The following is a 15,696-nucleotide window of genomic DNA, read 5'->3' on the forward strand; positions in this document are numbered from 1 at the left end:
TTTCATAGTTTGGCAAGGGGTGCGACTTATACTCCAGAGCGACTTGTATTTGAAATAAATTACATTGTTGAATAATTTCACATGTTCGTTATTTTCACTGACAACTGCAAGAGGGCGCTCCAGGCTCGGAGTGGTACTTAGTGGTACTTTCATACTGTCAAGTGTGTTTGTGACCTGCATGCTCCCACACTTAAATACAATTTATTTTAATTTAAGTAGTATTTTACTAATAATTATCTTTTTTCAGGTTAACAAATATGAATCATTTTAATACAAACATTTGTATAACATTTTAGAACATTTACCGGCAATTATTTGTTTTTCTTTTAACCCAGTACAACAACATGACATATTAAAAAAAGGAGTCCAGCATTGAGCTTACCAGTAGCCCTTTAAAGTCCAAGTCCCACTCACGCAGTGGTTTTATGTTAATAAAGCAGGCACATACTCAGTTTGTTGTGTGTCACGTAGCTATTTAGCCTGTTCTCTAACCCCCTGTTATTTTAAGTTGCCTTTCAAGGTGAGATGTATGTTCTTGGTCTCAGATTTTTTAAATAAATTTCCCATCAAAGTGCGACTTATAGTCCAGTGCGACTTATCTGTGTTTTTTTCTACTTTATAATGCATTTTTGGGCTGGTGCGACTTATACTCCGGTGCGACTTATAGTCCGGAAAATACGGTAATATGCCTCTTTTGGCAAATGATCACTCATTGTCGATTATTAACATAATTCTTTTAGATGTTTCTATAGAGAATTGAGTCTGTAAAATCGAATTCCAGGGGTTTTCTCAATGTTTAGGGTGGGCTTTGGGAGATTTTAATCACCTTGTAAGTTTCATGAAGCTGGGAGATCGACCCAAAATCAGAAAAAAAGCTGCGGTTGGATCACAAAAATGTCCAGTAAATACACTTTACTTTTCTGAATGAAAGTCTGAGTAGACGCTATTCCAAAATGCACCGCGATGCATTTATTAACTACATAAACTTTCCAATGCGGAAACCAAGTTTTTCAATGGCAGACTGAACATATGCGAACGGTATGCACAGTGACACGCTTTGCTGTCCCTACTGTTATTCTCTTTTATGGTAAAAACCACGAGACACAATTTCGCACACAACCTATAGTTTGGCAGACATTGTGTGCCAAAATCTACTATTTAATAATTCACGGTTTTTAGGAAAATGAATTTTTTTAGACTGATTTCCATGAAATTTCACACACAGTCCGCTAATTTCAGTCTTCAAACACCTCAGGAGTTTTGTCGAACTTTGACCTCAGGAAGAAGCCACCATCTTTGATTTTTAAAAACAGCACCTTTAGTATCAGATACCTACAAGAACTTGTCGTTGGGATTTTTATTGATTGTCTCGTAACTTTTCAGGCATCAATGGCAAGCTGTTGTTTCTCTTTCGGCTTTTCCCATCAGGGGTCGCCACAGCGAACGAGTCGCATGGTAAACTTGGCAATGTTTTACACCGGATGCCCTTCCTGACGCAACCCTCTCAAAGCAACCGCGCTTGGGACCGGCACAGAAGTAGAGAAGGGAACAGGGAGCAGCCCGGAGTCGAACCCAGGTTTCACGGACGGAAGGCGCCGCAAACCAGCACGAGCTAAACCGGCTCCCACTAAACCGGCAAGCTACTGTTGTAAACCACTAAGTTGTAGATTTTGAACGTGTGGCTCGCAAAAGGGGCATACTCATATTACTCCTTTATTTTCAGTTTGTTTTTCTGAGTCAGTTTATGATGCTGATAGCTATGCTAGCACTTGTAGCCACATTAGCATAACTAGCATAGTCAGCATAGTTAGTATCTTAATCATTGAGTGCTTCTGAGTTAGTTGAGAAGGAAGGGTTAAATGTGCATAGTGGCTGCTCAGGAAGTGGGGTTTGGTCAAAGATGGGTGCTAAGAGTGGCGGTGGTGTCTAGACTCAGGCGGCGAGGACGACAATGGGGCATAGATGCAGGTAGTGAGGGCTGGTGAAGCATAGAGGTGGGCGGTGAGGGCAGGTAGAGCGGGCAATACAACACCACTCACAACTTTAATTTGCAATTTCATATTCTTAAAAGGATTAAGAAAATTAATTTATTTCCATTCAGCAGGTTATGGACTGACAGCTCTTCTCGTAGGGGGGAGGTAGTTGGGGCCTTTTGTAAAGCTGGGATACAGAGAGAACTTTTTATTTAAACCACTTCATGACACCCTTACAAGGAAGTTTACGTTACAAACAATGGTCCTTCAGGGGCTCCTCCTCCAAATATCCTGAAAGAGACTATTAAATTTGTATTGGCGTTTTTACAATACATTCCTCAAAACATAAAAAAGGCGTCTTCTTTTGTTTTTGCAGGCCTCCCCCAGCATTGGCTGACTGAAGAGGACAGTCTCTGCAACCCACAAAGGAACTTCAGATTGGAACCGGAGGAACCAGTTTTGAGGGTTCAGTTGGAGCTAAAGATGGGAGCAGGAACCATGTCTTCCCTTCAGTCTCTGAGAGAGTTGATCAGCGAGCGACTAGCTGCTGCTGCTGAAGAAATCTGCAGACTCTGTGAAGGAACCATCGTCCAGTACGAGGAGGAGCTCTGTCGTCAGCGCAGACTGCTGGATGTCATCTGGAAACCACAGCTGCAGCTCCACCACATAGGTATGTCACCTTCATCACACAAACACAGAAGACCTTTGAGCTCCATGCTCTTCTTTATAGGGACCCGTCTGTCACTCAGTGGTGGTTCTACACTAACTTACTTCCCGGGCGAGTAACCCCCTCTCCCCCCGCACATATAGAAGTTTGATGACTTCCTTTTCTGTTCTCTATCTTTATTTGTCCATTTTACACACAAAAAATCATAATTTCATAAACTACATGGGTGTCACACTCCGTCACACAGGCGGCCTAAATCCAAAACACGCTTTGAGTTTTGGGCCGAACAAGAAACATTTACTGAAAACACTAAAACTAAACTTTTAAACTGAACTGAAAATGAATAAAAACAGAAAGGAATATCAATCCAGAAGAAATCAAGTTAAACCTTAAATAACATATAATATTTTGCTCTCCATAAAAATACATTGTCAAAACTATACAAATATGAACATGCTGCATAACAAAGCCTGGAGATACAGGGGTTGACATAGCCCAGAAGTTTGCACTGGGCCACAGGGCCAGTAGTTTTTGAAAGTTACTGGCCCTGCCTGAAAGTTACTGGCCCGACACCGCGCACAGCGCGACCCGCCACCCGCCACCACAGGCGGCACTCAAGTGATGGATGCCGCAGGCGGACGCAGAAAGCACCACAGGTGCTTGCAACTTTAGGAGGGTCCGGGGACATGCCCCCCTGGAACTTTTTCAAAATATGGTTCAATTTGGTGACATCTAGCACTTATTTATATACTTTTCAATGACTGAAAATAGAGCATATCAAACTTAAATCTGCTTTAGTCTGTTTCAGATTTTTTGAAGAGAGCACTGCAGTGTAGTAGGTAACACCAGTTCAGAAGTTTTCATGCTGCTTCTAATCACTGCTATTTCACATTTGTTCCTAATCAATAGTTAAGAAGTTTTATTTACTTTTTTTGCTCTGACTGCCTTGAGGTTCTGCTTTTTGTTACTGTTGCAAAGTTACATTTACTTTTTAGTTACTTTAGTTACTTAATTAAATTAAATAATTGAAAAAATTAAATAAAATTAAATGGCTGAGATCATTCAGCTAACTAGAAATACTTACTGCTTACAGTGTTGTAAAGAAAAACAAAATTAAGTACTTTGACATTGTACTGCATTTGAGTCTGAGATTCAGGTATTTGGAGTTGCCTTTGATTCTTTGACATTCAGCTTAAAGCTTAGTGCATACAGTTTCATCTACAATGCATTCATTAAATATCCTGCTGTCCATACTACTGACAGAGTGAACACTGTTCGCTGTTGCGGAGCGTGCGCACCACGTGACCAAAACAATCATGGCGGATGTTAAACTAAAAAAAATAGAGCAGGGATGAAGGCAAAGACAACAGAAATTCATCTGATTTCAGAACAAATCACCTTCCATTGTGTTTGAATTTGAATGGTTCCTTTTGCCCAGTTCTCTCTCTCAAACTCTCAGTCCCTCTGCTATGATGAGAGTGAGGCACCTTCTTATATACCTCTTTTGCCACTCCCACCTAATTAGGCACTCTACTCAGAAAAAATTAAAGAAAATTATTCTCAGGAAATATTTCATATGTCCTTCAACATTACAAGTCAATAATGTCCTTCATCACATTTACTTTAGCCACACATAATTCCCCTTAAACTATACAAAGAAAAAACAAGAAACGAAAACAAGATAAATTAAGAAAAGCTGTTTCATAAGATCAACAACAATATATAAACAAACAAACAAAAAAACAAATCCCTCGGTTTGGCTGTCAGTGGAGGGGGCGTGGCTAAGACGCCGCTGGTGCTGAGCTGCTGCTGGGCTGCCGTGAGTAAGCGTTTCTATGTATGTGTATGCCGAAAACTACTGATGAGTGTGCACCCGAGGTCTAAACTGTAAAAATGAAGGGTGAATTGTAAGAAACTATGGTTTCACAGCGAAAAGGTTTGATTATGACGTGGACGCGCGCACCAACCAGTGTGTGTGTGTGTGTGTGTGTGTGTGCTCACGGTGTTCGCTCAGAGAGAGGGAGCCGCTCCGTCACAGCGATGAAGACAAAGTAAATTTACACGTTTTCGCAAAATATACTTTATTGAAAAAGGTGAAAAATATATTAACCGTTAGATATTTTAGTGGCCCGAGCAGACAAGTGAAAAATAAAATCTTGTGGTCCGTACTGCTCGAAAAACAGGACCGGGCCAGCGGACAAACGGCTATGTCGAGCCCTGAGATATGATCACTTTTAGCTCTTATAAAACATTAAAAACTTAACCATAGAACTCATCACTGGGATTACTTCAAAAATATTTGGCATTTTCCTAATTTTGTGCAATACCAACAGTAAAAACTCAGCTCTTAGAGCTAATGGAAGAATTTCAAAGATTTCAGGTTAAAAACGAGCAACGAGAAAACCGGGTGGACATTCTGGAGAAAAGACTGGACGATGTGGAACAACAAGTAAGGATGAATAATGTCATTCTCACTGGATTACCAATCAAACCTGGAGCGAAGCTAACAGCAGGAGCAAGCACTGCTAATGCTAATGCTAGCGCTAGCGTAGCTAGCAGTGCTACTACGGAGCGCGGTGCAGAATCTCTCGATCAGCAAATACATTCATTTCTCACACCTAAAGGGATTTCCCTGGATCTCAATACCTTGGAGACCTGCCACCTGCTCCCCAGGAGAAAGGAGACGGATAAACCAGCGATCCTCATCAGGTTTGTGAATCACAAACACAAGCTAGCTCTGATGAATCGGCGTAAAAATCGGAAAGGATCGGCTGTTTATCTGAACGACCATCTGACCAGAAGGAATGCTGAAATCTCCAAACATGCACGGCTTCTCAGGAAGCAGAAGCAGATTGAGAACACTTGGGTTAAAGGCTGCAGGATTTACGTCAAACCACTCGGTCCACCGGACTGGTCCAAGGTTCTGGTTGAGAACACCATGAAGGACTTTGAGATGTGTCTTATCTCGGTCGTCTGAAACAACATGGAGTAATAAACCAAAGAGCCAAATAATTTCAAGAAATATGACGCCTGGATTCATCACTTTCTCCAAAAGTCTGAAGTGACCTGATTACTCAGCGGAGAGTTCTGACCTGCAGACAAGTTGACCACAACCCGGCGCCGCTGATGTCAGCTGAAGAAGCATATGGACCTGAATTTAATGTCTGCAGACATAATATTGAAGAGAACTATAAACTCTGTTGAAACCCAGAAGAACAGCTGTTATTCAGCAGAAGAAGAAATGCCAACCTTGGACAATCGACAGATTATGGACCCTTTTATTTTACTTCACAGCATTACTTTATCATAAAAATATGTAAAAAATAAATGAATAAATAAATAAATAAAAATACAAAAAATAATAAAACAAATGATTAATCAATTAATGAAAATGGTTAAATTGATTGACTTTTATTGATATTACTTCATTTGATAATTTGATAAGTTGATTCATGATTTTTCCTAATGTAGCATAATTTTGCACATATTTTTAACTTTTGATACTTGATGAAATTTTGCTATGAAAATTCCTGAAACAGTGTTATGTCTATTTTACTGATATAGTATTATTTTTTAATCAACGTTGTCAACATAACTCACTGGAAATCCAAAATACTTCCACACCAGCGACTTCTGTGAAAGAAGAGGGGATTCGAGTTCTGTCGATGGGTCTCCATGCTATCTTTTGAGTGGCTGTTAAAGGAGGTTGACTCGCAGCACTTCTTTTTTTTCGTGACCCTGTTTCCTGTGACGTCATTTCCGGGTGAGCGTTACCCAGCACTATTCGTGCTTGACTACTGTTCTCTTGTTTGGCATTAGCCTGACTACTATTGCTTACTCTAAGGGTTATCTGGGTTAATATTCACTTCTAGCACCTTTTAGTAGCGATACACTACTGTTAAACCGCTTGCTGTTCACTTTCTCATTTTGCTAAATAAACCACTTCTCTTTACCTAAACACCGCTAGCCTTAGCTTAGAACCTAGCATGCCCACCACTCCTTCCACCTTTCCCTCTCTCTCCTGCTCCATGTGCCATATGTTTAGTGACGATCCTGCCTCCTTTAGTGAAGATAGCGGTAGGTGTGTTAAGTGTAGTCTTGTGTTAGACTTGGAGGCCAGGCTAGAGCAGTTAGAAGCGCGGCTCCGCACAGTGGAAGCTAAGCCGGCTAGCCAGGTCGTTACTCGTAGCGCAGGCCGCGCTACCAGGGCTAACCCAGTTAGCACCCCAGCGTTCTCCCAGCAGCCAGGACACAGTCAGGGGTTTGTACTGGTTGGGAGGAAACATAGTGCTAAGCGCAAAGACTTAGAGCACCCGAGACTCCACGTTAGTAATAGGTTCTCCCCCCTCAGCGACACACCCGCTGAACCCTCAACTCTGGTTATAGGCTCTTCTGAAGTTAGAAACGTGGAGCTCCCAGCGGCTACAGTCAGGTGTTATCCGGGGGCCAGAGTTGGTGACATCGAGGGGAACTTTAGGATGTTAGCTCAGAGTAAGTCCAGGTTCCGTCGAGTCGTGATCCACGCAGGCGGTAATGATGCCCGACGGAGGCAATCAGAGGTGGTTAAGTTAAACGTAGCTTCGGTGTGTAAACTGGCTAAGACGATGTCCGACACTGTAATTTTCTCTGGTCCCCTGCCGAACTTAGTCAGTGATGAAATGTACAGCCGCTTTTGATCATTTAACCGCTGGCTTTCTAGATGGTGCCCAGAAAACGGCGTTGGTTTTGTGAATAATTGTAGCGCATTTTGCGGGAAGCCCGGTCTCATGCGGAGAGATGGTGTCCATCCCACTCGGGACGGTGCCTCTCTTCTTTCTAGAAACATTTCTGCTAGCCTTAGTCTGTCAACCTGACAACCCAGAGACGAGACCCGGGCACAGAGCAGCAGTGTAAAACGCTCCTCTGAGCCTCCCTTAGTGCTGGTGCAAAACACACGCAGGGAAAGTCAAGCAGGTCCTAGCTTTAGCTTATGTGCTGAAAGACGAATGAAAGGAGCGCGTCATAGAAACCTTAAAGTGACAGACAGCAGTTCTCACAAACAGAACTATGATGTCATTAAATGCGGTTTATTAAACATTCCATCCATTTCCTCTAAGTCCCTCTTAGCCAATGAGTTAATCACTGATAACAACCTTAGTTTACTGGCCTTAACAGAAACTTGGCTCCAACAGGATGACTATGTTAGACTGAATGAAGCAAACCCCCCCCCCCCCCCCCCCCCCCCACTTATGCTAACTATCAGAAATCCAGAATTTCAGGGAAAGGAGGTGGTTTGGCAGTAATATCACAGTCTAGCTTACTTCTCAGCCCTAAAGTTAAAAATGCTTATAATTCATTTGAAAGTATCATATTGTCTATAAATCACCCAAACAGGAAGACTCGAAAACTTGTTTTATTCTTAATTATTTATCGTCCCCCCGGCCCATATTCAGAATTTTTAATTGAGTTTTCGGACTTCCTATCGACTATTGTCTTAGATTCTGATCAAACTATAATATTAGGGGATTTTAATATTCATGTTGATGACCCCAGTGACTGTCTAGGAAAGGCTTTTGCAGCTTTATTAGATGATGTTGGTTTCACCCAAAGTGTGAATGAACCCACTCACTGTCACAAGCACACCCTGGACCTTGTTTTAACCCATGGTATAGAGATCAGCCAGCTGAGTGTCCTTCCTCTTAACCCCATCATTTCTGATCACTTTCTGATTAGCTTCCAGTTTAATTTAGAACATGATACTGCCCCAGTGAATAAGAAACAACTTAGAAGAACCTTAACTGACCATTCTGTGTCTGAGTTTAAACTCACAGTTCAGCCAGTACTTAGTGACATTGTGAGCAAATACTCTGAGACCAGCTCCCATAGCATCAGTCCTAGTATAAATGACCACTTTGTTAATGATGCCCTACAAGCCCTCAGGAGTACACTCGATGTTGTTGCCCCCCTGAAACCTAAGTTCGTTAGACAAAACCGAGTAGCACCGTGGTTTAACGCTGAAACACATTCTCTTAAACAAGAAACCCGTAAGTTGGAAAGACAATGGCGCCGCTCCGGTTCAGAGCAGTCTCTGAACATCTGGAAACATAGCCTATTAAATTATAAAAAAGCTCTGCGTAGAGCTAGAAGCCAGTACTATTCAACCTTAATATCAGAGAATGGAAACAATCCCAGATTTGTTTTTAGCACTGCTAAATTAACTCGCAGTCAGAGCTCAGTAGAACCACATGTTCCTGTTTCTCTCAGCTCTGATGATTTTCTTACATTTTTTTATTGTAAAATCTCAAATATTAGACATAAGGTAAATCAAGTTATTCCTACTATCAGCCCAGAGCAGGCTGAAGCGGTAGAAGTGGAGGCATCCATAGAAACCTCTGTAACATTAGACTGCTTCACTATTTTGGATCAAGTAGAAATAACATCAATTATTACGTCCTCCAAATCCTCAACGTGTCTGTTAGACTCAATTCCCACTAGACTTTTTAAAGAAACTTTTCCCCTAATTAATGATCCCATATTAACAATGATAAATACCTCTCTGGAAACGGGTTACGTGCCACAGTCTTTTAAATATGCAGTGGTAAACCTCTTCTGAAAAAGCCCAGTTTGGATCCTAACATCTTGGCCAACTATAGACCGATATCAAACCTGCCCTTTATTTCTAAAATCCTAGAAAGAGTTGTAGTTAAGCAGCCTTACTGTCACCTACAGGACAACAGCCACTTTGAAGACTTTCAGTCGGGATTTAGACCCCACCACAGTATGGAAACTGCACTAGTTAGAGTCTCTAATGACTTGTTATTGGCCTCAGAAAAGGGTCTACTTTCTATTCTGGTCCTGTTGGACCTCAGTGCAGCCTTTGACACTATCGACCACAGTATTTTACTCCATAGACTAGAGCAGGACATAGGGATCAGAGGATCTGCTCTCCAGTGGTTTAAATCCTATCTGTCCGATAGGTATCAGTTCGTTAATGTAAATGGCCATTCCTCTCAGTGCACTCGAGTTAACTACGGAGTCCCACAGGGCTCAGTCTTAGGACCCATCCTGTTTACGCTATATATGCTACCCCTAGGAAACATAATCAGGAAACACAGCATTAATTTTCATTGTTATGCCGACGATACTCAGTTGTATTTATCCATGAAGCCTGACCAGAATGACCAGATAGAGAAACTGAACGCCTGCATCAGTGACATCAAGACCTGGATGACAATTAATTACCTCCTCTTGAACCCAGAAAAAACTGAGGTCATTATACTTGGTCCTAAAAACCTCAGAGATGCTCTGTCTGCTCAGATAGTCTCCCTGGATGGTGTAAGCATAGCCCCCAATTCCACAGTTAGAAACCTTGGGGTCTTATTTGACCAGGATTTATCATTTAAGGCTCACATATCTCAGGCGTGTAGAACTGCATTTTTTCACCTGCGGAACATTGCTAAGATCAGAAATATACTTTCTAAGAGTGATGCTGAAAAACTCATCCATGCATTTGTTACGTCGAGGCTGGATTACTGTAACTCCTTGTTAGCAGCGTGTCCTAAGAGTTCCTTAAGAAGTCTCCAGCTTGTTCAGAACGCAGCAGCTAGACTGTTAGCAGGAACTAGCAGAAGAGATCACATCACTCCTGTGTTAGTTTCACTTCACTGGATCCCAGTTGATTCTAGAATTAAGTTCAAGATCCTCCTGTTAACCTATAAGGCCTTACATGGAATGGCCCCGTCCTATATTAAGGACCTCATAGTCCCTTACCATCCAATGAGAACACTTCGCTCGCAAAATGCAGGACTGCTTGTGGTTCCTAGAATTAGTAAAAGTACGGTTGGAGGTAGAGCGTTTAGCCACCAAGCCCCTGTCTTATGGAATAAACTCCCAGCTCACGTAAGAGAGGCAGATTCGGTTTCTACATTCAAAGTTAGACTGAAAACATTCCTCTTTGGACAGGCTTATTGTCAGACTAGTCAGTATTCAGAGATTATTTAACTTAATGTTAATTGTTTAAATTAAACTAAATAACAATAACTATTTGTTTTAAATGGCTGCTAGAAGTTGAAGCTGGGGTAACTATGGTGCACTGGGGCTCTGTCCTCTTTTCTGTCCTCTTTTCTTTTCTCGTCTACCTCTACACTTCCTCTCTTCTCTATCTGTGATCATCATTTATCATTTAGTTCTCCATGCCTCTGTTTGGTGCAGTACGATTCATGTATTGTCCCTCTTTCCCTCTCCCCTCCTGGGGAGTGGGAGTGCTTCCAGATTCCAGTTGGCCCATCCGCGCTCCTGTTCCTGACTGTGTACCTCGTCTCTGCTCCTGCTCCTACACCTGGCTGTGGTTCCTGTCTCCGGCTCGACTCGCGCCCCTGACTGTCCCCAACCCCGGCTGGATGAAGCTCGTCTGCTGGACTTTAAATATGTAGATGTAGAGTTAGATAAGTTAATTCTTCTCTATGAGTTCTGGTAAATCGCCTGTCCGTCCTGGGGGAGGATCCCTCCTTCATGTGGGCACCCCTGAGGTTTCTTCATTTTTTTCCGGAATCCGTTTTTTTTAGGAGTTTTTCCTTACCGCGAAGGGGGGTCTAAGGGTATAGCTTAGTCAGTTTGTTAGTTCATTTTAGTATTTTCCTATTGACTCTTTGTATTCATGATCCTTTTGAGTTCATGTTTTACTTCAAAGCCCATCGAGACGACTGTTGTTGTGATTTTGGGCTATACAAATAAAATTGAATTGAATTGAATTGAAAAACTTTATTAACAATTACACTCGCAGCTCTTCAACACATGTTTTTTTCCGCTTGGCAAGTAACCAGATGCAGCATGGGGGCGTGGCAGCATCGACAATTCCATTTTTTAATTCGAAGTTCGAGACTGTGACTTAATTTCGATCGATTTCGATTTATAGTCGAAATCGTGACACCCCTTATAGAGAATAATGGAAGAACTTTAAATGTGACCTGTGTAAATCATTTAACATTTAATTTAAATTAAATATTGACACTTTTAATGATATATTTGCTTATTTATTTCAAATTTTACAGAATTTATGTCACATTTATTTAATTATTTAATGGCGTCTATATGTATTATTTCAATGAGTCTCTTGTGGTCCTCCAGACTCCTTAGACATTTTCTCCAATGATCACAGAGTTTATTGATGTTTGATGAAACCCATAACTCCTGGAAACGTATAAAAGGCTCCTTGTTGTGTTTGTGTTCCTGCAGTTCTCCCCCAGCATTGGATGACTGAAGAGGAAGATCTCTGCAACCAGCAGAGGAACTTCAGGGTGGAACAGGAGGAACCAGAACCTCCACAGATTCAAGAGGAACAGGAGGTACCAGAACCTCCACAGATTAAAGAGGAACCAGAACCTCCACAGATTCAAGAGGAACAGGAGGAACCAGAACCTCCACAGATTAAAGAGGAGCCAGAACCTCCACAGATTCAAGAGGAACAGGAGGAACCAGAACCTCCACAAATTCAGGAGGAACCAGAACCCCCACAGATTAAAGAGGAACCAGAACCTCCACAGATTAAAAAGGAACAGGAGGAACCAGAACTTCCACAGATTCAAGAGGAACCAGGGGAACTCTGCATCAGTCAGGATGAAGATCAGCTTGATCTGAAGCAGGAGACTGATACCATGATGGAGATTCGTACTTATGAGGAAGATGAGAACAGTGAAGCAGATCTAAAGAATCAGCAGAGCTTTAATGTAACTGATAGTCAGGATGAAGAAGGAAACCAACATGAAGAATCAACATCAACTACAGATGAAGAGACAGAATCAACATCAACTACAGATGAAGAGACAGAATCAACATCAACTACAGATGAAGAGACAGACCCACAGAACAGAGATCAGAGGAAGAGGAGGGACAGAAGTCATGTCCAAAGTGTGGACAGCTCTCACATGTCAGCAGGTCAGTGTGACTCTGATCTTCATCTCCACACTATCGGTATGTTCACTTCAACAACGGTTCTATCTTGAGCTTCAAGCTCTCCAAACATGCAGTCCATCAACAGCGTGTTCTGGAAGAGTCTCTTCTGTCCCTTCCAGTTGAAAAGACAGAAGACATTGTTGGTCAGTGCAGCCCACAACATTCTTCAAATCAGATGATCTTAGTTAGTCCCCCCAGCTAACGACAAACAGGAAACCTTAACAGATCAAAGAGAAAATTGTTAGCAGATAAAAAAGTCCAATCTGTTTTGTCGTCTGTGGTTCTAAGTTTGTAGTTCAGTTCTTTTCAGCAGATTTCTCTGTCAAACCCAAAATCCATCTAAACCTCTTTGATGTCTCCATGTCTCCAATTCCAGACATTCAGACAGATTCTATTTCCAAAACTACATTTCAAGCTAAAACCCAAAGACAGGGTCCTGCTCATGGATCTGCAGACAGAAAAGATTCCAACCTGAACACATCAGTGAAAAACTGCTTAGTGTCAGAATTGTTCTCCATCTTTTCTGGACTGATTCTTCCTCCAGTGCAGCTTCATCTTCATCAAACTTCTCCTCATTGGTGGGTGGAAACACAACAGGGAGGTTTTTCTGTGTCCAGTTCAGCTCCATGAATGTTCAGGCTGTTTAATGTCAGTGATTTCAGTTCTGCTGAGATTTGCTTCACTTCCAGAAGAACCTCAGCAGCATCAGGATCATTTTGTTGATGGTTTGTCTGTGGAATGACATTTCATACTCATAGCTTCAGTGGAGATCAAGAGTCTGGAACCTTTAACACTAAAAGAACCATTTGATCCAGTTTCTTCCAGACCAAAACCCAACAAGAACCACAAAGTTCCACTTCACTGTTTAACAAAATACTTTTTATTTTTGTTTTTCTGACTGTTAAGACGATCATTTATCAAATGTAGCTTTTAAAAATGTCCAAAAAGTAAATTATGTCATGAGATGAATTCATTGTGTGATTAATCAATCATTACCTGTTATTAAGTAATTTAATGAATCTATTTTAATTTAACCCTAATAATTGCTGTAAAAAGCCTGATTTTGAGGTATTTTTATTGAAATCTGTGACATTTTGGTGAAGAAAAAGATCAAGTTACAACTAAAGCGGCTTTTTAAAATTGTTCTTATCATATCAGACTCCCAACCTCTACGTTTATTATTTTTTAACCTCCAAAAACTGTTGCCGGTGAGATGACAGGCGCAGAGATGTGGGCCCATCTGTGGATGAAACGTGAGCGAGTGCACACGAGTGTTGCACATGTTTATGACTGCACAGCTGTTTCTTTGGTCATGTCAGTCATTTAGCATCTAATGAATGAAATGATTGAGATTTCACTCCGGTGTTTTCGGTTCATTGACGTGTCTGGCAGTTGAGAAAATGGATTCAGGTCTTTCTATTTCATTCCAGAAACCAAGCAAATGAGCTATTTATCTGAGGGCTACATGCTATGTATCCCATCATGCATCACACTTGTCCCATAATACAAGTCAGGTCCATAAATATTGGGACAGAGACTCATTGTCAGCATTTTTGGATTTGAATCAAAGATGTGTTCCTCCACGGCTAATGTTTTTAGCACGTATTAGCCTAATGCTAACCCTGCTTGCAGCAAAGAAAGAAGCACTGGCCGTACGGATTTAAAAATCATGAGCGAGCAGGCCCTTAATAATAATAATCATAACAGTAATAAAAGCACATTTAGAAGATCGTTTCCAGCAGGTTCCTGCTGATTTTGCTGTTCCAGGACAGCTACAGCCCCATGAACAACGCTAACAGATTTCATCATGCTAAACTTTTGGCGTTTGCTGGTTGGACTAACACACACTGACATCATCCCCCCTCATCCCCCCTGAAATGCTAACTGGAATTGAGTTTTGCAACACTATTCGCAGGGTGGATGTGAAAACATAAATCCCCTCTTTGCCTTTTGGTTTTATTTATGGCACAGAATAAGCAGTGTTTAAGTAGAAAATGAAAAAGTATTTTGAAGGATTGGTCTTTCAATTTAAGTTTGAGTCATTTGATTCAGTCACATTGTGAAAATGAAAAAGCATTTCTGTTAATCCATTATAATTTTTAAATTAGACATTTCTAACTGAATTTTGCAACACATTAACTAAAGAACTTTTTGAAAATAAAATTTCAAATATACGGAGCCCATGTCCTGACATTAAAAAACTAAAATACATCTCGTTCCCACAGATTAATATCTTTTTCCCACAAGATAATATTCTGTTCCCTCGAAATGATTCATTTGTGCGAACGAAATAATTAAGTTGTGTGAACGGAATATTTATTCACGTCATAAGTCATTCATAAACATAAATATGCTCTCCGTCCGACCGCAAAAGACACTTTCAGCTGTAACTTCCATGTCTCTGTGACCCACATTCATTCAAGAAAGGAAAAAGAAAAACAAGAATGATCAATTTATTATTGAATATAAGAAAAAATATCATAAGATTTCTGATACCTCGGCTTGCTGCTTTGCCATATGACTCACCAGACCTAGCTCCACCGCGGAGCTCTTTTGCTTGTCATGCCGGCATTCGGGCTGCTGGCTGGCCAGTAGACAGACAGCCAGCTGATATTGTAGTTGAGGGTCGAATAGGAATAATAATACCCTGGACTTATCTTTTATTAACATACTCTTTAGCAGTCGCTTTACATTCGAGAGCTATTGGGCTACATGCTACCTCCTAGCGGATCATTTTTCCTGTTATTCATAGACACAGATGTGAGTAATAGTTGGATTTACAGCAGATATCTTCACATTTCTGTCTGTGTGTGTCTCATTACATTGCATTCAAGATACGGAGGATGTTTAGAGATCAGATTTACTTATTTTAAAAAGCACAAAAGAATCGGTAATCACGTTCATTCACATCCTGGTACTCTCTCCGACCATCTTGCTGCAAAAGCCGCTTTCTGCCGCTACTTCCGTGTCTCTGTGAGCATTTAATAGGGGTAAAAATAAAAGCAAGAAGGATCAATCTATTATTGTCTCGATGAAAATCAGAAAAAATATCATAAGATTAGGCCGGCTGCTTCACCTACTGGACTGGCTGTGAACAATATCCCGTCATGCATCACGCATACCCAA

General features: G+C 41.2%; 1 protein-coding gene and 1 long non-coding RNA gene across 3 annotated transcripts in view; one reads left to right on the forward strand and one right to left on the reverse strand.

The window, feature by feature from the left end:
- LOC144989467 (uncharacterized) overlaps positions 1-15,696 on the reverse strand; it is a 188,950-nt gene that overhangs the window by 90,051 nt on the left and 83,203 nt on the right. The gene's annotated exons all lie outside the window — the stretch shown is intronic.
- LOC144989088 (uncharacterized) overlaps positions 1-15,696 on the forward strand; it is a 74,538-nt gene that overhangs the window by 54,168 nt on the left and 4,674 nt on the right. Inside the window, exon 2 of one of the 2 annotated variants that reach the window (XM_078941018.1) lies at positions 2,350-12,552. In XM_078941018.1, the coding sequence (XP_078797144.1) occupies positions 11,871-12,552 (682 nt within the window). In that variant the 5' untranslated portion in view covers positions 2,350-11,870. Of the gene's footprint in view, positions 1-1,428; positions 12,553-15,696 lie in introns of both variants that reach the window. The other variant, XM_078941023.1, reaches the window with a different exon arrangement.

This window comes from Oryzias latipes, chromosome 2 (genome assembly GCF_053564925.1).
Source record: "Oryzias latipes strain Hd-rR chromosome 2, Olatipes_Hd-rR_3.1".
NCBI lineage: Eukaryota > Metazoa > Chordata > Actinopteri > Beloniformes > Adrianichthyidae > Oryzias > Oryzias latipes.